The sequence below is a fragment of the Rhipicephalus sanguineus genome, chromosome 7, assembly GCF_013339695.2.
Source record: "Rhipicephalus sanguineus isolate Rsan-2018 chromosome 7, BIME_Rsan_1.4, whole genome shotgun sequence".
NCBI classification, from domain to species: Eukaryota; Metazoa; Arthropoda; class Arachnida; order Ixodida; family Ixodidae; genus Rhipicephalus; species Rhipicephalus sanguineus.
In genome coordinates this window covers 110,557,521-110,584,531 of record NC_051182.1, presented here as the reverse complement: position 1 = coordinate 110,584,531, position 27,011 = coordinate 110,557,521, and the positions used below count along the sequence as shown (strand labels likewise).

Below are 27,011 nucleotides of genomic sequence, written 5' to 3'. Positions count from 1 at the left end.
AATGGTCACGAGCGCGAAAAACGACCGACGCACACTCTTAGCCAGCATAATGAACCGAAGTGACGTTTATGTTTAGCTGCATATTATATATAGAGCACGTAGTGCGCACGAATTCCCGCGAATAGAATTTAAAAAAAAAAAAATGAGGATATACTGCACGGACCCTTGGAGGGAGAGGCATATGCTCTTTGATATATTGCCCCATGCTCCCGTTGAGCGTAGTTCGCGACCTTTCGAACAGCTAGCTTTCCTCGGTGCTGCGTGCATTGACTGCACAGCCACAGTGTTGATCGTACGTCGATAAGTTTGCGTCCATTTAACGTTGCGCACGTCAGAGCTGAAATACCGCCGAAGGCAAATTGACAAAAGGTGCTGACCCACCAACGTCTGTAGGTATGTATATGCACGTATGCATAGGCTATTCTATGACGCAAACCGTTTTTAATCAACACTGAGTGTTTACGTCTTTGTTGCCGCGCACTGTTGCCGTGCAGTTCAGAAGTTCGGCAACTCAATTTTGTGTACTTTGCGCCGTTCAAGCCCTGTGTGGCTTGCGTTGGCTTCATAACGAATTGAATTGTACAGCGCAGAATACAAGACGAAATCAATCTGAAGACAATATGAATCGAGACCAACTAGCCCGGCTGTCCGTTCTGATAGTTGCGTAGGCTCGGCTGGGTTCTCTTCTCTGTTACTATTTGTACAGTAAAGCATCGTCGTCGTCATAATTAAGATGTTTATTTCGTGACGAACTGGAACTAAGATAATCAACAAAGCTGTTGATTGTGTATGAGGATTCGGCCTCATTTCTATGTCGTTTTTATTTGATTTTTTCCTATTCGTCATCCCCACCTGCGCGGTGGTAGCTTATACATAGGATTTCTCACAGTTTACGAACATTGTCTGTGTTGGCCGCTGAATTTAGCGGGCAACATAGGCAACAGAGAGAGGCAGCTGTACACTGAAGTAGAAGCCCCCAGATTTTCAACGCTTTTGCCAGCGGGCAACCACAATTTTGCTAGCCAAAGCATTGCCGTAGGCAGTACACAAGATTGTACGCGTCAGTTCCGAGTTTTCATGGGTCTCCTTTTTATTGGAAAACCGGAAACGATATTTTACGTGCACCGAAACAACTTAACAACATGATTCTCATTCTGGTGTAACAGACTGATGAAATCACGTGACCGGAAGTTTATTGAGGCAACACGCGCGCTGGTCTGACTGCGACCGATAAAAATCGTATCAATAGATGTTCCTCGATTACGATTACAAAGCGCTGGTCAGAAGCTTAGCCAGAATTTTTTTTTCCGGGGGTAGGGTGGATGGGATTCGACTCCTCTTTACGTATGTTTTTGTGTGTGTTTGTATGTGCGCGCGTATCTATGTACATACAAAACATAAAAATTTCAGGGGGGGGTGGTGACAGGTCTGACCCCCCCCTCCCTTTGAAACGTTCTGTATGCAGTTCCAATAGTTCCGTACGTTTCCTTACCGAATTCACATAAGTTCAATATATTTGCCATATGTTTCTGTAAAAGTCGTACTGAAACATATGGAACTATTGGGAATGGTATATTAAACGTTTCAGTATAGGGGCCGCCTGCGCCAATGGCGCCGGTGCTCTACGATTATGTGATGTTTCACGGGTACGGATCTTCAGTGCATACCGGACGTTCAGAAGGAAACCGGAACGCTCAATGCCGTGGCGCAATGCCGTAGTCGTGTTCTTTGTTATCATCGCATACGTGCTTCGTGCACGGCACATTTTGCCTTGGAATTCCTATAAGGCTGCGCGGAGGTGTGTGTGTGTGTGTGTTTCGAGGCGCCGTGGGTGCCTGCCCCACTCCTCCCTTCGTGGAATACGGCGCGGCTTGCATGTATTGCTGTGATGGAACACGTGCCAGCTTGATACAGTTTGCGTTGCGTTCTCAACTCACCGAAACGACCGTGGGCTTCCTGTTCGAGGCCCGGCAAGCAGCTCTCGTACAATACTCGCACTAGGTCTTCTAGGAGACTAAAAAAGAAAGAAATGCCTTTCGTGAACCGGATTCTGTGCGCGACCTTCGAGTCAAGCCCAGCGAGTCCGTGAAGCCTCGTGGAGTACCATCTGTGCCATGTGGAATTCTACGGCTCATAGATGGATGAGACGGGTTTCTCGATTATGGCTTTTGTTTTGTACGCTTCGGAAGGTGTACGCTGTGTAACCTTGTTCGGGGAAAGAAAAAAAAAATGATTGTACGCGATATTCTCGAGCATAAAATGTTTTGTTTTCCTTTTTCAAATCTTTACTCGTTTGTGGATCCTTGTATCGACATTTTTCTCGTTTCTACGGTCGCGACCAGCTCTGCCTGGTACGTAGTGGTGCTTGCCTCCGCACGGCAGGGAACGCGTTCGAGTCCTTGAGGGCTCCGAGACGGAATGATCGCTGCGTTACCGAGATGCGAGGGATTTAACCACTGAGCAATTAGCTCACAACAATTAATGTTGTATGTTCAAAAACGAAATGTGCGTGTCCATTGCGTGCATCGAAGATGGGCATAACGTCATCACGACAGGTGTGTGTGAACTTGAGTTGCATACTAGCTGGTACATCCGAGCAGAAATGCCGTACATATTTATCGGTCGATTACGTAGGTGATAGATGCGCCAACTAGCATTACATCGCAAGCTCAGCACGATGTCTGTGTGACTGGGTTATTAGGTATACATAGCTGTAAGCAGGAGAAGTATTAGTATGTCACTGAACCGCGCCCGCAAGCGTTCTGTGTTGGCATTGTTTTGACGCGCGCTTAGGATTCGCTTCCACTAGCAAGGTACAGCAATGAACAGCGTGTATACATGCATCTAAGCAGTAAGAGTAATAGCATGTTTTTTTTTTTCATTTTTGGAGAAAACGTTAATATGCTTACCGAAAACACCCATCGTGTAGGTCTTCTGGTTTGCGGCAGTTCATTTTTTTCCCCTACGGTGTAATTGTGCAAGTTATCTAGACACGGTAAAACCCTCCTATGGCGGTAACTAGGTTCACAGTCAACAAGAGGCGCTAAAATTATGATAGGTAGGGGTGTCAAGGTACACGTTATGGAGCAATAGAGATCCGGCTCTCGGGACAACTGTACAAGCTGCGGCCTCGCTCGAGACGTTTCATAGTTGGCAGTGCGAACGCACTTTGTGGAACCTTCGCGCCCACTTCCTTCAAGCGTTTCGGAATTCTCGTGCCGGGCGTAACAGAGTCATCAGGATTCTTCTGTACAAGCTGGTTCCAAAACCCATGAATTTTCTCGCTGTTTCTCGTTAACATGGGCTCCGAGGTGCGGCTGGCGCGATGTAATACACGACAGACGTGCGACTGGCGAGAAAAGCGAATGGGGGAAGAGAAATATGGAACGTAAATCATAAACCAGCCTCGACCGTCGTTGCCAAGGTCGGACGCTACGAGGCTACGCCTAGAACGTGTATCCAAGTAAGCATGTAGAATAATGGATGAATGAAGCGCAAGAAGACGACAGTCACTTGACAAGGGTGGTATAAAATGAGAGAAACACTGGACGCCTTGTGATTTCTTTCGTCATTTGGAACGACTGTTAAAAAGAAGAAAATAGAAATAATTCGGAAGATCCTTAAGCTGCACTGGCGTAGGCTACGCACGTCTGAAGTACCAGAAACTCTACTCGAATAGCGGGGTCGAGCGTATAATGGGTAAGTCGTAAAAGACGCTAAAACGAATGATCGGCTTGCAGGTTACCGAGATATAGCTTCAAAGCACCACCGTGACGTCGGTGGGCTCGGACAGCACCTGCTCAGGAATGAGCGGAAAGTGTATCGATAAGGCTGGCATTTCAAAGGAACATAAGGAGGCTGGAAGGGGTGAATATTCTTCAACAGGGATTGTCGCTGGAACCAACCTTTTGACAAGTGGTATTGTCACCTTCAAGGCAACATTTCTGCACCACTTTCTAAAGCGTTCACTCTGGCGACACCCATGTTCAAGATAGGAACGTGAGATGCGACATTTCGACAACATTTTCCAGAATAAAAACGACCGGAATGTGCCAAGATATAGGCTTCGACGCCACAACTCGTCTGTACCTATATTTCCACTTTATCCTTATCTTTTTATCATTTTCAGTAGGTTTACTTAGAATTTATCCGGATATATATCAATTTACTGAGAGTTCTTTAGTCAATGTTGAACTGCATGCAATTCCTATATGGGTAAAGTAATTGTTGCTGGGAAAGGAAAGGTGGAGCTATCTCCTACGGCCCTTGAGGACGTTCCGTTCGATGCCACAGGAAAGGGGAATATAAGAATAGGAGAGGGAGGAGATTTGGATATTTGAACCAACGCGCGAAGCAAGCGTCCACACGCTTGCGATGAAGGCCTCATTGACACGGCCTATACAGCTTATTCATCTCATGTAATAGCCGCACATCCACTTGAGAGAGGGGGAAGAGAGAGGGGGAAAGTGGGCTACTTAAGTAGACACACCCCTGATTGGCCATCCTGCGCAGAACGAAAATATAGAAAGAAGGCAGGTTGACGTATCACTGATGTATCGGCCGGCTCTATTGTTCGGCCATTAAAACCCGAATTATATTCGTCATCGAAATTTGTTCTTTACCCGGAAATAACCTGGCATTTCCCGACAAATCAACGTAATAATTCTCGAAAAAAAAAAAAGATAGAGATCTTTGACCAGGCTCATAGCCTAAGAGGGGCTGCCTGTTGGGCTACTTGGCCTGATATTATTACTGCTAGAAACTAGCGCGAAAAAAATACACATGCACAAGAAAGAATCACAACAGTCAGCGCTCGTACTTGTCTGTAACAACAATAGTTGCTGGCGATTTACATCGCAAAACCACGATATTATAATGAAGGTCACCGTAGTAGAGGGCTTCGGAAAAGTTTGACCATCTGGTGTTCTTCAACGTGTACCTAAATCTAAGTACACGGGCCTCTAGCATTTCGTCTCCATCGAAATGCAGCAGCCGCGGTTGGGATTCGATCCCGCAACCTTCGTGTCAGCAGTCGAGCACCACAACCACTAGATCACCGTGGCGTGTCCTCGTCCGTAGTGTGTTTTTCTTTTGTACATGTAATTTTCTTGCGCTAATTTCTTGTAGTAATAATGTCAGGCTGATAGTGTTGGTCTTTATAGAATATCTCTGTTTAATGCGCACGCGCTTTTTCTGCTTTCGGTGGCCTGCGTTTTTGGTTACGACGAATTCATTTATTCAGAAAAGACGGACCAATGGTCTCTCTTGGAGGGAGAGGAGGATATGGAGACGTGCTCTGCACGCACTAAACCACGTGCATCGAGCCGCAACAGGCACCAAAGTGTGCTAAGGTGACAAGCTCATCAGGTTGTTCCAGTAGGTCTTCTTGCGAAGATTCCAGATCAAACTGTACGGATATACTATGTATCGTCGTTTCGATCAGTAACCGCTCACTCCTTTGACCTCGCGGTGGGCCGCGTCGCGCCATTTTGAACAAATGTCGCACGTTTTAACCTCCCTCGTGCGTGCTCCGCTATCCGAGCGAGGCGAAATCCGCATTCCTTCTGCAAGCTTGCGTCCTACCGACGGCCTATAGCTTCGATTTCCCGACTCGGACTTTCCCGATCTCTTCCTCTCTCTCCTTCTACCACCCTCTCCCTCCTTCTCGCCTCGCATCAATGCGTGCGCGCACGCGAAAGATTTCCGGAAAGACGCGCTTCTGTTCGTTACTGTATAGCACCTGGTATTTTTTTTTAATAAGCGTGCTTAATGAGAGACTGGGGCCCATGTGTGGCGGATTTGCTGATTACTGTTAAGCCAATAATCCTTAAACTCCTCGACGTGCTCGGATTAGTGGGCTAACCTCAGACGTAAGGGAAACTGGTCTGATTGGTGGCACTGAGCTCAACTAGACAAACACAGAGCAATTATTTCTGTAAGAAAATGCATTCGATGTTTCTGCTCGCGCGATCTTTCGGCAAGAACACTCGTGAAACCAGGTGCAGGAAAGGAGGGGGAGCCCGTCCTCCCCCCCCCCCCCCTCCTCCCTCAGTAAAAAATTTTGGCGCCGTCCTTACATGGAACAGGATAACACGCCTACTAAGGCCTTGTGGTTTAAATACTTAAACGGTGTCACAAGACGTCCACTCCGGTGTCGCACTCATCTCTGGGATGTCGCAACTCCGATGAAAGCGCGATTTCAAGCGGTAAGGCTATAAACACACTTAATTGGCTCCGTAGATCATGCCCTGTGCACATCCCCCCCCCCCCCTCCCCACAACTAATTTCGCCGTAGCCGCTTTGACAAACCTTGGCTTTGACCGCCTTACTCCTCGAAATATTCGCAGGGTTATCTCGATTAGCCGTTATCGGCCCTGCTACACCGCGCTTTCGAGAGCGCAAGAACCGGCGACATTTACCTAAAAGGCTATTAGTTTTATCTGCGTATGTTTGGTGACGGTCGAGAGGGAAGGAGATTAGAAGCAGAGATAAGACTTCCACCGTCAACCATGCTATGTTGAATCGACCTGAATCTAATTGAGCGAAACTTTTCATCGATGTTTTTTTAAAATTAAGATTTCTTTTTTTTTTTATCTGCACAGCGCACGCGTCAAGTGCGCCGCTCCTTTCGAGGTCTTTACGATTTTGTTTTTCCAGATTCGAGCGTTGATATTTCAGCTGGGAGGTCGGGACGCGCCTTTATAATTGACCACTTGCTCAAGTTCGTCGCGCCCAGCGGAACGCAATTTACGAGGAATCGATTTCTAGGCCCTGAAAGAAGAAATTTTACTGACGTTAATGCTTCGCGCGCTCACATTATTAAAACAATATGAATTATTTTTATTTCGTGGGCCTAGGGACTCGCGGTCGTTACCGTTCCTTCTTTCTCTCTTATCACATTTGCATATAGGGCAGGGGAGCTAGCGCTGCTTTGCATGCGAGGGTTATGAATGTTTGTCCCAGTATTTGCGTTTTGATGCAGCTTCATTGTGTGCGTGTGTGCGTGCGTGTGTGTGTGTGTGTGTGTGTGTGTGTGTGTGTGTGTGTGTGTGTGTGTGTTCTCAGGCCGACCTCTATGCCTTTCTGTAAATAAATTCTCTCTCTCTCTCTGTGTGCGTGTTCGTGTGCGTGCGTGTGTGCGCGTGTGCGCGTGCTGCTACCAGAAAACACGCTGCTCCTGGTCGGCGGCCTCTCTCCGGCTTCTCTTTTAAAAAAAATGCGCTCGCATAACCAAGTGCAAGTCAGCCATATGACCATCGCCACCATCAGGCGTCACAAGTTGGATTCCAGTGCGGTATAGCAGTGAAACTACGTTATATTGAAATCGCCCATAAACAAGCTTCGTTATACTGATGTTTAAAAAAATGCATGGCGTTCTATGGACATTATAGGTTACAAAAATGGAAATTCTTTGTAATAAGTTGCACGGAAGTTCGTTATATCGACGTTTAAGTATATATATTGAAAATCATTGTGATGTCTCAAAAATACGCCTAACATATAGTAGTTACATGTAACAGGAGGAGGTTCCAAAGTGAAAACAATGTCAGCGAGAACTCATTAAATTTTCATAATGACGCTAACAGTTAATTGGACCATATCTTAAGCTCCGATCGTCATATGTATTCAATATAACTCTTAACTTGAATAAGAACTATCGATTTCGTCCCACTTTTCTTCTTTTGAGGTGCATTTTCTGAATATTCTTAGAACCGGAAGTGAGTGCTCGACCGGAAGTGCTTGAAAGAGAATCAATAGTGTCACTTGTTGCGCGTACCACAAGAAAGAAAGAGCGAGAGAGAAAACGAAAAAAGAAATAGATATTTCGATTTCGAAATTTGGGTAAACGTTTCTTTAACGGGCCCGCTAAATGATGTTAACGCTCGACTCGTTTTAATGAACAAAGGCATTGTCGTCAAACGCGACGCGCCCGACGAGCGCGTGAGAATTTCTAAGCACGCTGCTTTGCACTCGCAGCTATACGAAGAAGCGTGCGTTCCTTGAACTACCACGAAAGAAAAAAAAAATAATGCGCTTTCTTTCATCGCCACGGTTTTTTTTTTTTTGTTTTTGTACTGCGGTTTCCTCGCTTTCCGAGAGCACTGACGTGCGCGAATTGAGCCGCGATTTATTGCGCCTTTGACGGAAGGCACGACGCAGGAAGTGCTTGACGTTCACACGCCTCTCACGCAGTCGTAAAAACGCGCGTCAATCGCAGTATAACAGTGGCGTGATTGACAGCGCGATATTTTTTTTTTCTCGCGTACTGAAACACCATAATTAGGACGGTCCCACGCGACCACCCAGACAGACAATGAGCAGCTTCGACGAGGAACAGTCAGGGTTTTCAAAACTTAGCGTCGCAGCCAGACGCCGGAAACTGTGGGCAAGCAGAGCCGGAAGCCCGAACAGTACGTTGCCCACTACATGCGTAGATTCCTGCAACGAAATTCGCGCAGAGAGGTAGCTGTGTGCTGCTTTCGGTTTGGCGCCATAACCAGTGGTGTGCATAGTAGGTGAATGTTTCGTATAATCTTCACGACGTAAGTTGTCCCTGTGACATTATTTGTTAACTGCAGGCATTACAGAAGTTCTGGTCTAATTTTCGTGGCTTTTGATGTTCTAGTAGTTTCATCAAACAGCTGGGGCGTGCAGCATATTTAAATTCCATGAATGTGTACTGTAGTGCGCATTATACGTGGATGTTTCGTATAATCTTCATGATGCATAGGTTCTTCTAGTGACATTATTTATTAATTGTGCAATGGGGGGGGGGGGGGGTGTACGTGGAGTTTTGGTCTAACCTCAATGGCTTTGATTGTCCTTGTTTGATTAATCGGCGGTGGTGTTCCGGATGTTTACATTCCGTGAATATATGCTGTAGTGCGCGTGACACGTGGTTTCTTCACATTATCTTCATAACTTCAGTAGTTGTTGAGATCCCTGCGAATTGATCAACTGTGCATAATATGTGGAGTTGTGGTCTAATTTTCGTGACTTTGGACGTTCTCGTGCTTTTATTCATTAGCTGGGGCGCTACGACTGCTCAACATGTTACGCATGTATACTATACTTTCCGTGACACGTGGATTTCTCGCATAATCTTCGTGACTTTGGTGGTTGTTGTGGCCTTGCTCATTAACTGTGTATTATACGCGGAGTTCCGGTCTCACTTTTATGAGTTCTCACGTTCTTCTGTTTTCATTCATTAACCCGGGGTGTTCTGAATGTTTACGGTTCGTGGGTGTATGCATTAGTGTGCATAACACTTGAATTTCTCGCATAACCTTCAGGATTTCAGTTGTTCTTGTGGCATTATTTGTTACACTATTTGATTTGATGTTTGAAATTTTCGCTAATTCACGTATGCAAATGTACAACGTAGTCTACTGTATGTGTTGTATAGAGTGACTGGCTGTATGTACTTGTTTTTATGCGGCTCCCATGGAAGTAGGCACCAGAGTTAACTGATGCTTTCATGCATATCGTTACTTCGCTTCCCACCCGTTCAGTGCAGCGCGACCTTCCCTTGATGGCGGAGGGGAGAGAGTCGATCGTCGTGTATTTACCTTTTCGATTCGGCCGAGAGACCAGAAAATTGTGGCGCCGACGTTGCTAACGGCTTTCGAAAGTGGGGCGTTCCCATCGGGTGACGCATCCGTTCGTTACGCGGGCCGTCGCGACTCCATCAATCACTGGAGTCGCCGCGGGGCTTCTCTTTCGGACCGGCCGGACGAGAACGGCCGGCGCGCCTATGCGCGGTCGTTCGCTGCTTGCGTCGCGTTTCGCTGTGCGCCTGCGCGGCGACAGCTTGTGTACACGCGAGTGCATCTTGGACGGCGTGCAGGCGCGCGCGCTGTCTACCTCGCTCGTTATAATGCGCAACACGCGTGCGTATATGCGCTCTCGCGAAGAGCGAAGAACCGGGAAACAGTGACGAAAAGGCGACTGCTGCTCCGGCTGTCAGTCCATGCACTCAACGTCACGGTGCGTGGCCTCCGCGAGTAGTTATGCAGTGTGGTGCTGCCGGAGATAGTCGCGGAGGCCACACGCTGTGGGAAGCCGTGACGGATCATCAAGTCGTGGGGCACCGGGCCGCGGATCGTAACCAAGGTCGTGGTTTTAAGTCGGGTGACAGTAAGTTGCCGATCCTGGTGGAACGCGAAATAACTCGCGTTCGAAGCTCGCCCCTGCACTTTAGCAGAGCCGTCAATCAAATAGGCATGTGCTTCGTCTCTCGCAGCGCCTGCGTTGCCTAGGCATGTGAATACTTGTCGGTCGGTCGGTCGGTTCATTCAACTTAGTCACCAATCTCTATCAGTCAATTCAGTCAGTCGTGAAGTTTGGTTAGTCATGTAATTTATTCGTTTGAGCGAATCAAGCAGTTCGTTAAGTATAGTCAGTCAGCTTACAGTCAGTCACTCGATCAGTTCTTTTACTCTAGCAGTCGGTGGGTCAGCTTAGTCAGTCTGGCGGTAGGTCAGCTTGGTCAGTCGTTTGGCAGTTCAGCTAACTCAAGCGGTCGGTTGGCCGGCTGTGTCATTCAATCAGTAATTTAGCTGAATTTGAAGTTTATTCGCTTCTACAAAAGAAACAGGAGTTAGTAGCAAAAGGCTACAAGAACCTGACAAAGGCTCCCACTCCTCAACCAATCTGTGGATTACTCTTCCTCAGTCAATCGGTCAAGCAATGGCTCTATTCAGGCGTGTGTCACGCTCTCTGTTATCCCGGGATAAAGACCAAAAGCACCACTCAAAAGGGGAATTCCCCGTCGCCATTAAGCGCTGCCAAACGCGCTGCGCGTGTTGGTATTCCGCGCGGCGCGGCGCAATGAAACAATGTCCCTCTTAGCACGCACGACGCGCGAATGGCTCCTTCGCAGCTCGAACGTGTCCATCTGTGCAGCTTACGTATACGGCTCCGGTGTCCGGGGGGGGGGGGGGGGGGGTGAGCAGGACGTGCCGGAGTTGTTACCGCGTAGACGTTCCCTTTCGGCGCCACTGGCCCTGCCGGCAAAGCGCGTGACAGTCGGGGCGATTTCGCAAACGGAACGTTCTTCAGGAGCTTCTCTCCTTCTCCGCTCGTGCTCACGCATAAATAAATTTTAATTATAAAGCCGTCTTTAATCCGTTCCTTCGCGCCGCGGTCAAATGTTACGTGTCGGAGTGAAATGAATTTTCGGGGGGAATTCCCTCGAGTCATCCGTGTTTCTTTGAAAGTGTGGCCTACATATGGCACTGTTTAGATTGCACTTCGTAATCTGATATAGCTCGTAACTTTGGCGCGGCTTTCACAATGATTGCGAGGGGAAAAAAAATCCCGCTTGCAAGAAGTCGGCAGGGCGCTATACCAGTGAAAAGATTTCTTAAAGTGTTCAATTGCTCCTTTAGCGACACTGACGTAAAAGTACAGACCGCTATTCAGCGGGTTGGGTTCGTTCGAATTCCAGGATATGGCAGCCCCGCCGGAATTCACGCGCGTTTTACTGTTCTGCGAGTTTCAACACTCTGCTTTTCTCTCGCACCTTTCTGCGTGAATTAGCAAATTGAAAAACAGAAAATATTGGATTCGCGCGCACCGTAATCTCACGCAAGCTTCTTGCACGCGTTGCACATCTACACACGAGGAACTCGCTATGCGTGCGGTCACTGCTGTAATGTCCGTTTTTCTCATAGATTTACTGTAACTCTGCGAGCATCAACTGCTCATTCATTCAATCTATGTAGTTGCGCACATCCGCTTCGTTCATAAAAGGTGCTGGTACGCAGCAGTTCGCTCTCACCCGTCCAAGTTAACGCTCCCTTCAGTTTCTATGCAATCGTATTTGTCAGAATCATTTTTCGGAACTACACTTCATGTGGAGCGTCATTGCGTCTTCATATATATATATATATATATATATATATATATATATATATATATATATGTGTGTGTGTGTGTGTGTGTGTGTGTGTGTGTGTGTGTGTGTGTGTGTGTGTGTGTGTGTGTGTGTGTGTGTGTGTTCTGCAAAGCGTTCGGTAACAATTAATTAGATCGCGTTATATACAACCTTTCGTCAATACACTGACCTTCGTGGCGGGGGTATAGGCGAGGAGGGCAAGTGGACGCTGAAAGGCCTGTTGACGTGTATTCAGTGTATGCAGTTACACGAACGTCAGACGTGCACTATTGCTCCATATTATCAGCTACATCTGAAGACACGCGATAATGGATGTACGATTCTTTCGCGTTCTAAAAAAATGGCCGCTCGCCGTTGCGAAGTTTATCTCACATTCGGCGGTGTTCGTTATGAGCTCCCCTGGACGGCATCTGCCGCGGAAAACTTTTTCGCGGCGGCGGCAGCCCGATGTGTATCGCTAGGTGAACAGTCGGCGCCGCGTTTATGACGTCTGACTTGGCAGCCGCACACTAAATGCCATTACCGGGCACTCGTGACGACGCCCTTATTATAAAACAACAGGCGAGAGTGAACTAAGAACTCGAATGGCGTCAAGAGTACTTCGTGAGAAGGCGATTAATTTCCAGCGTCCCGCCGGACAGAGCCCCCGCCGTTTCTTCTTCCTCCAGTGGAAGATGGCTGACGTCGCTTAGAAAACTCGCTTCTATAATAATAATTATCGCTGGGGTTTTCACGTATACAAAAAAAAAAAAAAACACGATATGATTATGAGGCACGCCGTAATGGGGACTCTGCATTAATTTTCGTCACTTGGTTCTTTTTTTTTTTTAACATGCATCTAAATGCAGCGGAATCTCGTTGAGACGTCTTTCACGCAGGCCCGTAGCTAGAGGGGGGGGGGGGGGGGGGGGGGGGGGCACCGTAGGGGCCCAGGCGCCACCCGAAATTTTGGTGAAGTAAGTATTTTTACCAAAAATAAATAATGAAAATAGGTGTTTTTCTCAAATAGTCAAGGTTTTCAGCAAGTGGCCCCGCACCCCCGAAAAAAATTCCTGGCTATGGGCCTGCCTTCACGGGAACGGGAAAATGAACCATATTATGCAAAAAACGTATCAACCAAAGAGGTTAAAAACAGGAGGAAAATATGCATGCGCCGTCGGCAACTCACTTTTATTGATCATAATTGGATAATTTGGTCAATTTGCCCTGCACTTTCTTCTTTTCACCGTCTAGGAATAAATTCTTCTGAAAAGTAAAAGAAGCTAGTTTACCGAAGAATAAACGTAGAATTTCTAGATATATTGTTCAAGATCCTCTTTTGTGGTCGTATTATCCAATCCGGGGCAAAAATGTGGCCCTATTAAACTCATAAAAATGCATTATTTCCAAGGGACGTTAGCGGGGAATAAAAAGGGGAAAAAAAAAAACGTATTAGGCCGAAAAACATATTGTGCAGAATCGTATCAACGCGATTCCACTGTACACGGGCGTTATTGCTTTTTATCCTATCGAAGTGCAGCCGCCGATGGCGGGAATCAAACTGGAGTCGTCGAGCGTGTTAGCGTGGCACTATTGGCTAGCTTCGCTTGATATATTTGTGCTTGAACCATTGCATTGTTATTCAGAATTGTGGCGAATTGGGCCTGTTGGTTGATCATCTTAAACACTTCGCAGCGCAGGAAAAACAGCGCAGGAAAAAATGTTGTCTGGTGTCGTCTTCTTTGTGTCTGTTTTTCCTGCGCTGCGAAGTGCATTGTTATACAGGGTTTTTTTTTTTCTTTAGTTTCTTATAAAAACCGTATTACAGTAAGGCTCCTCTAGTTTTCGCACACGAAATCTACGTTGAGGAGGAAATACCTTGCCGCAGCTGAAATGATACTGACGGGACTAATTAACCAGAATCGTTAATTAGCTTTTTAATTGGGAATTTAAAGTAGTCGTTTATATTAGAAAGGCGTATACTGCGTGCCAATTTACGGCAAACCCTCTTTTTTCTTTTTTTATAAATCGCGAAAGTTGCACGCAATCCGATATATTCACCATCGAATTTTAACGGCGATATCGAAACTGACCGCGGCGTGCGCGCAGTAAACGCGGCTTCTCTCTTGCGTAATACCGGAACTGTACGCGACAAAGAAATGCGATGAATTTGACTCAAGACGCGCTGAAGTGAAATCTGGTCAGGATAAATCGGCAAGTCATCTCATTTGTGTAAGGAGCGTTCTGACTCGTCCAATTTGCTGCCTCGACAAAACTGGGTAAACGCTGTCAGAAGTCGAGTTAGAAGTCGATCTCTGTAGGCTCGACTTGTGACTCGAGCTTCCGTAGACAAAGCTGTAATGTTCTCCCACAGTTTTGTACGGAGCCAAGTCCGCGACGCTGTTTTGAGGGTCGCTTCAGCGGCATATAATTAGTCATACCAATCAGGCGTAACAGGTTGAACCCTTCCTCGATTCTTTCGTCTCTACAGATGCTCGAATGTTTACGGCGGGATGAAGGCGCCACATTTGCATCGGCTCCCTTCGAGTTATTTCAGTATAGTCGGCGGGTGCCTGCCAAGCCAAAACGTAGCTGTGAAACAGGACGCCTTTTTCATACAGGAAGGACAATTCACAAGGACGACGTTGCGCGTGGCGTTAGTGATGTCGAGCATAGACTGATTCTACAACAGCCTTACGTTGCGACATTGTTGGGCAAGCCCCCTTCGCTCCAAGCGGCATTAAAGAAGCGCGTTAAGTTTTGTAATCGCTGGCTGGGATGGGCGCCACTTGGTTGCGACGCAGCCACGCAGCCGCCGCCGTGATAATGTCACTCCGCAAATAGATAATGGTCGGCTATCGGCTGTTATTTCACAATTACAGGACGCAGCATGCAATGCGCCATGCGATCTTCTTTCCTCACGTCTTTTTTCTGACACGGTGATGTTGCTGCCATTCAGTTGAGCATTCCCGCTATAGAAGCAAGAAAAGAAAACGAAAACAAACAAAAAAAGCGAATTTTTATTAGGGTATAAAAAGTTCGATTAATAACCTACGAATCACAAGAGCTTGAATTATGTTCGTGTTCTTTTTTTTTATGTGACAGCGCGCAGAGAAACAAAGGCTAAGCGCGAAGATACCGTGTCCGCGTCTGTGTTTATTCACTGGTTCCGTACATTAGCATTCTACCTGCCACTACAGCTGTCACTTCACTGTATCTGTCAGTTCCGGTTCTGCTCCTTAATTAGTGATAAGTAGCCAAATGTCCACTTGTGCAGAACGAGTCACGAAGTTTCCAGTCACGGAATTCGTCTAGATTTTGTGGAATATCTTGCATCGTAATTGCCTTAAACACGGCTTAAGGGGCGCTATTCTGGACATTGGCAAATTCCGCCATGTCGGCAAATTCCGCCATTCGTCAACTCTGATTTGCCCAGAGGGCTGCTACGACTTCTCTGATTGGCTTAAAACGCCGCCATTACAAAATTTGACAAGATGGCGGAAGTTGACAGTGTCCAGAATAGAACACAAGGACCCCACCTCCTCCAGCTTCTTCTACGGTTCCCTCCAGATATAAAGACTAAATGTATACAGAGATATATTCGACGCACAGGGACGATCAGTTGACACGAATCTTCTCGATAGCTCAAATAAACGTTCAACAGCGAGAAGCTCGTGGCGTTGTCGGCGCAGATATGTATTTGTCAAGTGTACTTGCAAAACAAAAAGGTGAAAGTTTGCGCTCCTCCGTGTCTTCTGCGTCCTTGTCTAGTTTTACGCGCAACCATTTTTTCCTTGCACGTACTCGCAAGCGCGAAGCGCAACGTTTGACGCGTCTATATCGCCTCACGATGGCTGTTCCGGGGAACAATTATGCTTCGCAAAAACAGCCTCAACTGCATATTTCAACTTTGACGTTACTAAGTGACCTTTAGGCCATTTGCGGCATGGAAAATCTGCGTCATCGCATGAAAAGTGATTCCCCTCCAATGCCCGCTATAGATGCTGACGTCAGTGTTGTTTGCATGTTTTCGATCTTCGCACCTCGCACCTGCGTTCAGAGAGAGCAGCCTCCATGATCTTGATCTTGGTTGGACACGGAGTCCGAACACGGAATCGCCATCGCAAGGGCCAGGGTGATTTGGCGGCCGCGGCAGTGTGTGGCGGTCCTGATGCGGCAGAACTGTCTACAGTCCCGTCACGATACTTTAACGTCACCGAGGTCCGCAGTCAGGAGAGGCCGTTGAGCTGCCGGGTCCACGTCAAGAACAGGACGCCGCTTACGTTGACCAATGCTCTAAATGTCGCCCACGCGTCCAGTCTTCGACGAAAACAATACGAAGACGCCATTGACGTGATGACGGATGTCGGTGAAAACTTTAGGGTGACGGAAACCGGACGAATGACGATTGAGCTACTCAGGCCAGAGGAACCATTGTCGATCTCGTCGCCGCGCAAAGTTTCCGTGATGCCATTTTAGTCAATGATTGTTCGCTTACCATGGTCGCCGTTGTCCTAGTGAAGTCGCATTGACTGTCACGTGGTTCCCGTCCTCGTCACCTTCATGGCGTCACCTACCGTCATGTTCTTAAAGGAATTGTTTCTGGGCAAGTTGGTGTTGCTTCTTACGTACTCATCCCTGTATGCAGAAATGTGTCTTAACACGGTGTACGAATACTTACACCGTGGTCTTAACTTGAAACCGTGACTTCTCTGTGGTCAAGTGCCATATCTGCAACGCCTGATTTGGACATGCGCAAGACGCGCACTGCGTTTCCTTCGGCGCATTCACTAGAGGCGTTGCGGTGAGGTCATTTGTTCAAGTCACGTGATGGCATCAAGTTAGGCCGCATTTCCGATTTCGGGGCTTCTTATAGAACGGTGCAAAAGAAAAGGCAAACGCATATAACACAGCATAATACCAGGGTTTTATGTGCCAAAACCACGATATGATTATGAGTGACGCCGTAGTGGAGGGCTGCGGAAATTTCGACCATCTGGTGTTCCTTAACATGCCATAACATCGCACAGTCCACGGGCCCCTACCATTTCGCCTCTACCGAAATGCTACCGCCGCGGCAGTGATTGAACCCGCCACCTTCGGTTCAGCTCCCGAGCACCGCAGCCATTGTACCACCGCGGCGTACTGTATTGCACAATCAATACGAAATGTACACACGCGCAGTATATCACGCTTATCGTTTCTTTTCAAACGTACTCACGTTACCAGCGGAATTTTACGGTAGTTCCGGAACTTCCTTTTCTGTCTTCAAACCTGTCCGGACACTCAGGCCCGAACACGCCCTGGCTCTTCCCATTCCGGCCAATATTCTTCACGCCACAGTTATCGTGAAATCTTAACAGCCGCTTCAGTCTGCCAGGCTGCCTTTTTACGCTTGAGTAATAATTCCGCACACCTTTTGTAAACGTTTCGGATCGCTTCTCACCCTTAGGGCTCGCCATATAATCTATGGTAGAACGAGGTCTCTTAAATCGAAGAACGTGACGGGCACCTGGAACTAACGCATAATGGCGCGGCGGTGCCTATCGGAACTTCGTTGTGAAACAGGCGCCTGTGTAGAGTGACGTGTGTGTGTGTGTGTGTGTGTGTGTGTGTGTGTGTGTGTGTGTGTGTGTGTGTGTGTACACATACAAGCACGCATAAATACCACGCGAACGCGTTCTCACTCATTTTCACACGGACCGCTCGCGGCATCGCCTTGGACAACATCCAGGAACCGGATGCTCTCTCTCTCTCGAGAGAGAGAGATCATTCGAGCAAGATTAGAAATATGATCCAAGCAGGCCGTACGTCACGCCTGCTTCGGTTGCATCACTTACACCTTTTGTTCTTTTCCGTTACGCTGCAATAACTGCGCGCTTGCTTCTTCTCCTTGGCTGCCGAAGACGTGCCATTACTCATCGCCATCTTTCGTCCTGCTTTCTTGGAAGGAAACGAGATCCGTTTCCGTGGAATATGGAATTTAGTTCTTCATCGTCTATCTGGCTCCGCGTAACATTTAACGGCCATCCGCGCCGGCTACACTATACTCCAAACGTGACTGCGATGCTGAAAAAAAAAAAAAAAAGAAAGGGCTTCCGAAGTTCCTCTTCGTAAACTTTGTTTCTGACTTGGAGCATCGGTACTATAGGTTCAAGCCATAGAAAGCTAATAATAATATCTGGGGTTTAACGTCCCAAAACCACGATATGATTATGAGAGACGCCGTAGTGGAGGGCTCCGGAAATTTCGACCACCTAAGGTTCTTTAACGTGCACCTAAATCTAAGTACACGGGCCTCAAACATTTTCGCCTCCATCGAAAATGCAGCCGCCGCGGCCGGGATTCGATCCCGCGACCTTCGGGTCAGCAGCCGAGCGCCATAACCACTAGACCACCGTGGCGGGGCCCATAGGAAGCTGCTGCTCGACAGTTCGACATCCATGATGCCGCAAAGTATCTGACGTGTTCAGTTTATTTTCGTCCCGTACTGTCCCTGTTACCGTGAATGCAAATCAGTTTCCACTTCAGTCATCCAGTGAACCCTCATTATCTCCCTTTTAGTTGTAATTGTTAACCGTTCTGACTTGACTATTTAATTGCGTGCTTTCCTATCGTTCCCTGTGTCGCCTTTTTTTCTATCACATTGTTTCTATCCTGCAGTTAACATAGTTATATTCACCCGTTTCCTAGAACCGTTTCATTCCTGGCTCAATCATCACTATGCTGAGGTACGCGCTATGTTTGACGATCATAGTCATCATCACCGCCTTGCCTGCAATAGTTATTTCTTCGTTTCGTGATATTGTCAATCCCATTACGGATTTTCACAGTAGTGGGTTACAAGTGTGTATAAATATTGTCGTACAGGCGTTAACACAAGTGTACAATAGGGTAAATAAAAAGTGTCAGAGATTAAAAAATAATGATACTATTAAACGACAAATAATGGAGGTGTAAAATTGATACCAACATGCGCAATGCCACATCGCAGTTTTCATTATTTACCATTTTAAGTAAGACCATTCTAAGTTTCACTTGCGCATCCTGGTCCATATGACAAAGTTCTGCCGCCTAGATTGTTTTTCTTCTTTTTAATAAGCGCGAAATACAGTGCACGGCTCTCCGTATGCCGAAGAATTCACTCGCCCCCAAGGTCTTTTCATATCTCTCTTCACTTCCAACAGCTGACTTGCGTTGTTGAAGTGCTACACGTCTCGCAAATGACGAGCCGGAATTCGACGGTCGCTTAGTGCGCTTGTCGGCTACTCGTTTTTTTTTCTTTTTTTTTCTCAAGGAAAAACGGAGAGAAAAAAAAAAAAACGTGAGCTTTGTGCACGACTGCGCTTGCGTTTCAGCGAAGAAGTAAGAAAATAGGAAGAATAAATAAATAACGCATAGCAGGAGCATACGTTTTTTGGAAGGGTTCATCGGCGTAAGGAAAACCCTTTGCGATGGCGCTCGGCTGTGCTGCAACTCTTGTACATCGCTCACGAATTGAGAGAGGCATGTCTTCTTGAACACATCTTCATTCTTTAATGCTAAGATCCTATTTTTTTCTAATTCTTGTATTGCAGCATTGTATAATACTTAGTGTTTTCCCCGTTTCGAAAGCCCTCGAACGAAACAACACGGTGCGCCTAAAACGTGCGAGGCGGATCGCCGCAAGTTCCGTGCACGTTGGTGCTGCTGTCTCCAATCCTTTTCGCTGCCCTCGCTGGCTCTCGCCTTTAATATATTCGTCGAAAAGAAAAGTGCAGGTGTGCCGGCCATTATCTCAAAACACTTCGCAACGTCGTCTTATTCTTGCGCGCTCGCATGCCCGCGCGTCCCTTTCGAGCAAAAAATGCTCACGCGCCACGCAACACGGGGGAAAAAAAAAAAGCTGCGTGGCACGCGATTTGCAACTTGCGCAAGCAAATTGTCTCACGTCTTTCGCGCACGCGCATTGCGGAGTGCGTGCATTCTGCACACAGACCCCGGCCACTGGTATGCATAAGCCAAGGTAGTTATTGAACTGTGCTACCAGTCATCTGTCACTTGTCGAAGTCGATACCGTGTCGTACTTTGACACCGAGAGCAGCCGGAGGGCGTGGAGTGGCCTTTTGTCTAATACGCGGTAATACTAGCGAGCGTTAGTATAATGCGTATACATAAGAATGCGATATTTCACATGCAGCGCGTGCGCTGAACTTCTGCTCATGCGCACTATGCCAAACACTGTTCTTATGTAGGCAACACCGCTGCAGATGCAACGTCGTCATCAGCAGCCTGACTACGTCCATTGCAGGGCAAAATCCTCTCCCATGTTTTTCCAATCAACCCGGTCCTGTGATTTCTGCGGCCACAATATTCCCGCAGACATTTTAATAACATCTGGCCACGTAGCATTTGAACATCCGCCTGGCACGCTTGCCTTCTCTTTGAACCCAGTCTGTTTCTCTTAGTGACCAGCGGTTGTCGCGGACACAACGTACGCAGTACCAAACTTGCTATTAAAGCATTACGGGCTGGCGTATAACTCAGATGTCTGTTGTAGATACGATGTAACTTGGCATGGTCTAAGCAGACAGAACAAGCATGTTATTGCAACTGGCCCCAACGCAAGCCTTTATCTGATCTTGGTTTCGACAAGATGCGTGCTTTGATAGCTGTCACTCAGTCGTTGGGCTGAATAGCGTGTGCAGAAGACGATGTTCGCTGCAGGTTCGTCGCATTGTCGCGAACGCTTGTGCCTGTTATGAATAGAAAGCCGCGGTACCGCCCTGGTTTTTTTTTTTTTTCCTTCGTTGTTTTTGACGGTGTCCCATGTTCTGGTGTTGTGCAGGATGCCAGTTGCTGGTTGAGGACGAGGACGGAGTTCGAGTGTCGCCCAGCCCGTCTCCGCGTCACAGCCTCTCGTCGGCGGGCTCCGGAGCCTCGCAGGGAAGCACACGAGGCGATGGAGGAAGCTCGAAAAAGTAAGTGGAACGCCTCTTGGATGTCGTATACGGGATGAAACAAACGACGCTTCTGCTATTCCGTCCCACAAGAATGGGATACGATTACCGAGTAAAGAAACCGTGGACCCACCTGTTGCACGAAACTACGAAAGAAATGCACAAGATTTCTGAAAACGTAACGCTCCTTAAATGAGGGAACATTCGTCCCTGTCCAGGATTCGAACCCGAGACCAATGGCTTACCATCTCGGTTAACCGGGAACTCTTGAAACCCCTTAAAACATATAATGCGTATCCTGCAATTTCAAGTATCTCGAACGTCATGTAGAGTGAATTTTACTACGTACGCTTGACGATTCATATAAATACTGGTCTCGCCGTCGAGAGTGGTTGAGGCTATAAGCTTACACTGCGTCTTAGGATGAAGAGGACCGTGGTGTATGTAGCCGAGTGCTACCACGACCAAGTGAGGGCAGTCGATACTTAAGTGTTCGAGATAACGTCTAATGATGACTTACGAGCCGCTACCTTGCCGACCACCGACGCGTGACCAATGGTTGCCCGTGGTCTGCGCAGGCAAGAGCAAGGCGGCGTGGGTGGCGGTCTGGCCAAGCTGGCGCGGCTGCTCATGCAAAAGGAGAAGGCGCCCGGCGAGCGGTCACCCTCGGCCAGCAGCACGCTTCTTTCGCCGCCGGGACCCGCCTCGTCGACGTCGTCCGTGTTCGACCCGTAAGTGTTGTATACGGCGCGTGGTGCTGTGCACTGCGGTAACGGAGACCCCTGAGCACGCATACACTCTAAGAAAAAAAAAAAAAAAGCTGGGTATTTGGGGAGCATTTCTGCAACGAAACTATAGATGGCTTGCGCTAACCCCACTGATACAGCCACGTTGTGATGTCGGGTTAGTGTTATCAGTACCTCGCAGGCTGGTTCATTCGTTATTAATGCAATAGCGTTAAAGAGCTAGTTTCGCAGCAATTCCGGTGTCGGCGTCGTTGGTTGTGAGCAAAAATTCGTCATCTTGTCCATGAACGAAAAATCGAAAGATGCAAATAAAATAATGAAAACATTCGGTTCGAGTGTGAATCGAACCCAGGCCGTCTGCGTGGCAAGCAGGTGTTCTACCACAGAGCCACGCTATTGCCTGCACCCCCCCCCCCCCCCCGCGGCTACGCCAGTGACAGTTACGTATAGTTACGGAACCTCATAGATTTAACGGTTGGTCCGCTTTGTTCCGTTTTTTACGAACTTACAGAGCCACGGGTTTCCCGGGTGTGCCATCGACGCCCCTGCGCCGGTCGGCCAGCATCGACAGCCTTCTGGACGCGACGGCGGCAGCCGCAGCGGCGGCGGCCGCACATCACCACCACACGTCGTGTCTGACTGCCAACGGACAAGTGGACGAAGCATCGTTCCAGACCACGCCGACGTCGGGCCTCGCGTCCCGACCGGGAGCGCTGCCCAACTCGCCCAGCGTTCCCAGTCGACTCGCCAAGGGTGTGCCAGGTGAGTACGCGTGCGCGAACGCTTCCGAGGCGCGTCGAACCTTGACTACAAGCAGCGACCGCATGGAACGCGTATTTGTGACGTATTCGAGGCGTCCGTGGCGCTGCCCGACGCTTAAACTCCGGTTGTGCTCCACGTGGTGATACCTAAATGTTACCATTTTCCCCCCTTAACAACGGTGGTCTAGTGGTTAATGGTGCTCGACTGCTGACCCGAAGGTCGCGGGATCGAATCCCGGCCGCATTTCGATGTAGGCAGAATGCTTGAGGCCCGTGTGCTTAGATTGAGATGCAGGTTAAAGAACCCCAGGTGGTCGAAATTTCCGGATACACGGCGTCCCTCATAATCATATGTCGTGGTTTAGGGGCGTTAAACCCCAACAATTACATTATTACTACTGACAATTAACAGCGATTCTAAGCGTTATACATTGAACCATCTGGGCAATAGTCCATGATATTTCGGTAAAGTTATAGCAACAACAGCGCAGAAGTAAATTCATAGACTTCTGTTATTTTTTTTTTTTCGGAAAAGGCAGATGACTTGCCGTCCCATCAGCTTGGAGTACACCGTAGCCACCGTGGAGTGTCACGCCGTAACTACGTCTCAAATACGTTCCATCTAGTCGCCGCTTATCAAGAGATTATTGACAATAGATAACTGAACAGCCACATTAAAGAGCGGGGTATTCCTTTGTTGTTTACTGCCATAGTCGGCCACACAGCGAAAACACAGTGCTGTCATACCATCAGAGCCCCTGACTAATCACGCATGAAAATAACCATTAAGGATTGGCCCATTGATTTAGGTAAAGTGGTAAGCAGCGTGAGGGTCAAAGACCCTGTCGCTGTCTTTAGCTTATCCACGCGTGCTTTGCGTGTGCGGTAGCATAAACCCCTTGTGATGTTCCGGACATTCACTTCACTAGGCCAGCTTGTGTTAAATAATCCTCTTCATTGCGTCCGTTTAATATCCGTAGTGAGAAAATATACTTCAGCTCAGAAATTCGCACTCTCCTATAGAAGCATGTATCACTTTTTTTAAAATTTTTGTGCATTTTGGCATTGTTGCCCGGCTCGATCGACTGCATCCCGCGTTCTTGGGCACGTCAGCACCTCCGGCGAAAGCGCGACGAGCAGCCTTGCATACTTGCAATTCGTGGCTGACAGATGCGCTCGTCACTGTCACACGGAGGGTCTTGTAGACGTAACGAAAATGCACGGAATCTGTGACGTACTTGAGGTGCTTCGCATGCAACTCGAGCCTGTATGTCCCTCGCATGCGCATGCCCCGTTTGGGATTGTTTGTTTAGAAACGCAGTTCTTAAACACCGAGCCATGTTTCGTAAGTCATCGCAGTGTTTTTCTTTTTATGTTCCAATAGCACGCTGGGTTTTACTTTTGTATGATCTCGTCGTATATAGCCAGATCTGGTGTATCGAAGCTGTCTGTTCTGTGGCTGTTTTTTTTTTTTATATAATATATAATGCATAGAGCTACGCTTAATGCACGGATCTGTAGCAAATACGTTAAAAGCTATCGTAATTTATACGTTCTCAGGTGCCGCAGCATGTCCTGCTACGTAACTGATACTAACCAGCTTAGCTACAACGCGGGTACCCTTATTGTTTTCGTGGATAACCGCGGTTCGCTTTTGTAATTGTATGTGTTAACAGAAGCAGCTCGTGTCCCTAGCAAAGATAGTTGTATGCACCATAGTGATCAGTGTACTGCATGAATAACGAACTGGATACCTTCACGATGTGACATAGTGAACCTCAGTCATCATTCACTTTTCCACGAGGGATTATTTTTTTTATGATTACGAAACTGCAACCACAGATGATATTTATTAGAGATTTTTGCAGTAGTTTGTTTTACATTGCGATGATTACAATGTCACAAAAGGGTCGAACACTTAATACCAATTAGAACACTGGGGCCGGTACTGCGCACCTGAAGTGTTTCTTTCTGCATGCATGTGTATTATGTGGTGTTTTTTGTGATCACAAACACTCCGTAGATATCCGGTTTCTAACACTGCCACGTGCCGTAAGAAAATGTTCACATCTAACTGCAACACCAGCACGATGGTTTATTAAACACAACACCATTTCTGTGTTTAGACCAATCGTGATGGTCGCACGGTGCAGGGCCGGTCGCTAAATTTTTCGACGCTCTGAAATCCTTGGGAAAGGTTGCATTTCCCAGTGGTTGCATAACCTGAAGTTTAGACGAATCATCCGGTGCACTATTCCATTCGATAGTTCTCATGTTTACAGCGCGAAAGCAGGACACGGTCTTGTCTTTGGCTGCTGTTACCCCGTACTGTGTCTAGCTCTGTTGATGCAAAGCTGGTATCAGAGAAAACTGTCAAAAAATAAAATAAAAAATAAATAAATTAGTCGATCAGTAAATCAATCAATCAGTCAGTCAGTCAGTCCTATCCACGTTTCCATAGCTAAAGAATTCATGGTCGGTAAAGCAAGTGCACTTGGATCTCGAGCTCTGAAAACTTGTATGCTTCAAAGAACAATGGGTCCAACTATCGCAATGAACGTGTGTCATCGTCGTTGACGTAAGTATACCACGATTGCTGGGACTATTGGACTCGCGGAAATCACACGGGCTGAAGAGCGATTACCTGAGCCGCCAATAACTCGTATGATCGTGCTCCGTCTGTGCAACTTGCGTATCACTTAACATCGGGTCCCCGGCACCTGTTCCGTGCGACCATCGCGTAGTGTCTAGTCACGTGGTCTAACAGGGCATGATGGGAGTGGTCGCACAACCTTCTGTATACACCACCGCTGTCCTTGTTCCGCTCGGTTTCGCTCGCCCCCTGTGGGTTGCACAACAAACACCACCTCACTCTGTGCCCTCTGTTCTCTCCACACACCCGTTCCCTCTCTCCCTTCTGTTTCACCTCCTCTCCACCCTGCACGGTCTTCTACCAACTGCCCCCGTCACGTGGTCTTGCCTTCTCCGCGGCCACCACGGACCGCGTCCTGCACAAAAAAATCTCTGCACCCTGCATCGTCTCCCTGGTGGTGGTGGTGATTGGTGACGTCAGGCCTGCGTCAGAGTAGTGTGGAACTGCTTCTCGACGGGTTTTCGTTGTCCAAGTCCGAGCGCAAGAAGCTCGAGAAACTCAACAAGTTCAACATTGATCTCCAGGGTGAGTTTGAAAACGCTGCCCGAGTCCGGGGGAAGGGGGGTAGTGCGAGGGTGACCCCATCGCCTCTTATATAACGTATTACGCGGGATTGCCGAAGTGCATGCAGTAATCGTCAGGGGAACTCTACGCTTTACAATGTCTGTGAAGTTAGCTATGATGGTACTGAGGACTCAAGGGTATCAGTTGCATTTGTACATGCTGCATTGTTATTGTACTTTCTTTAATGTACCAATGCATCACAGAGTATTGACGTCTACGCTTATTAAGTGATAGAGCTGGACTTTAAAACTTCAGTGGTTAGTCCTGCAACGATTGTGCATAACTGCGACAAGATGTCTCCGTAACAGACCCATCATATCTGGTCCGTAATCAGCGCGGTAGTCAAAACGAGCAAGCATTACTGGATCCTAGCGTGAAAGAAAAAGACAGTACAGTAGCATGTGAGCAGGGGATGACTGGTCTGTCGTCACTTCACACGCAGCCCTGTTCGCCGCAGTGGAGCACCACCACATCGAACGGGCGCGCTCCATTCTCGAGACCAGTGACGTCGATGTCAACAGGTGAGCTATTAATGCCGGTGATCTTAATGCCGTTGTTTGGCGGTGTGGTGCCGAGAACCAGTGGCGAAACCCATTGGATATGCAGCGCCGTTGGACTTGAAGAAAAAAAGATTGCAACCGGAATGTCGTGGGTTCGCGGCCGCACCTCCCTGATAAATTGATTTGTACATGAAAAGGTGCAAGGTGATACGTAGCTGTTTTCTTCACGAGTAGTAAATTATTCAATGAATAAAGAAAGAAAAAACGGGTTATGAAAGCTTGCCGTCAGCGAAGCAGTTTTTTTTAATCGCACATAGATAATCTGTTGGATATAGAAAAAAGTATGTGTGTATTCGCCTTAGAGATTGGTTTAAATGATGTTTTTTTTTTTTTTACTTTTGCTTAAAGCATGCACCTCGAAACAAACGAGACAAGCTTTACTGCAGCGTTGGTTCCAGCGTTAGTCCTATTTTCGTTCCTTCCTTGCGCGCCTAGGTGTCACAATTAATTTAATACGGATGCGAAATTCGCGCGCTCCGACGACGTAAGCTTTACCGGCCGCTTTCCGGCCTACTTTCAGCCGTGTGAATTCCGACACGGCCTCGCTTAACAATCGAATCATCTCGGAGAAAGGAACGCGCCGAGTGGCAACGTTTCACTATAAGTTAAGCACGTTCACAGTAGTAAAGTGCGGCGGCATTCAGCCAACCAGCGAAGCGCGCGTCCGGCCGTTTCGAATTGTTTCTCCCACTCACAAACACGCCTCGTTCGCGGGTTTACACAACGCCTGTGTTGTGCGAGTAACGGCTTCGACCTCGCTCTGGATGTGTTCGTCTCCGTGACGGGTTCGGGACGGCGTGACCGACGACACTCTCTCCGGCATCCTTCCTTTCTTTCTCTTGCTGCTGTTCTTCAGCGGGATGACTTCCGGAAGAGGGAAAGGGAAATACCTTAGGAGAAAGGGGTTCGG

The 27,011-nt window shown here is 47.7% G+C and overlaps 1 protein-coding gene across 1 annotated transcript in view; it reads left to right on the top strand.

The window, feature by feature from the left end:
• LOC119399749 (ankyrin repeat and fibronectin type-III domain-containing protein 1-like) overlaps positions 1–27,011 on the top strand; it is a 174,466-nt gene that overhangs the window by 132,433 nt on the left and 15,022 nt on the right. The window contains 5 exon segments of the mRNA XM_049417836.1: positions 20,706–20,838; positions 21,396–21,548; positions 22,075–22,325; positions 25,398–25,502; positions 25,984–26,062. Coding sequence (XP_049273793.1) covers positions 20,706–20,838; positions 21,396–21,548; positions 22,075–22,325; positions 25,398–25,502; positions 25,984–26,062 — 721 coding nt within the window.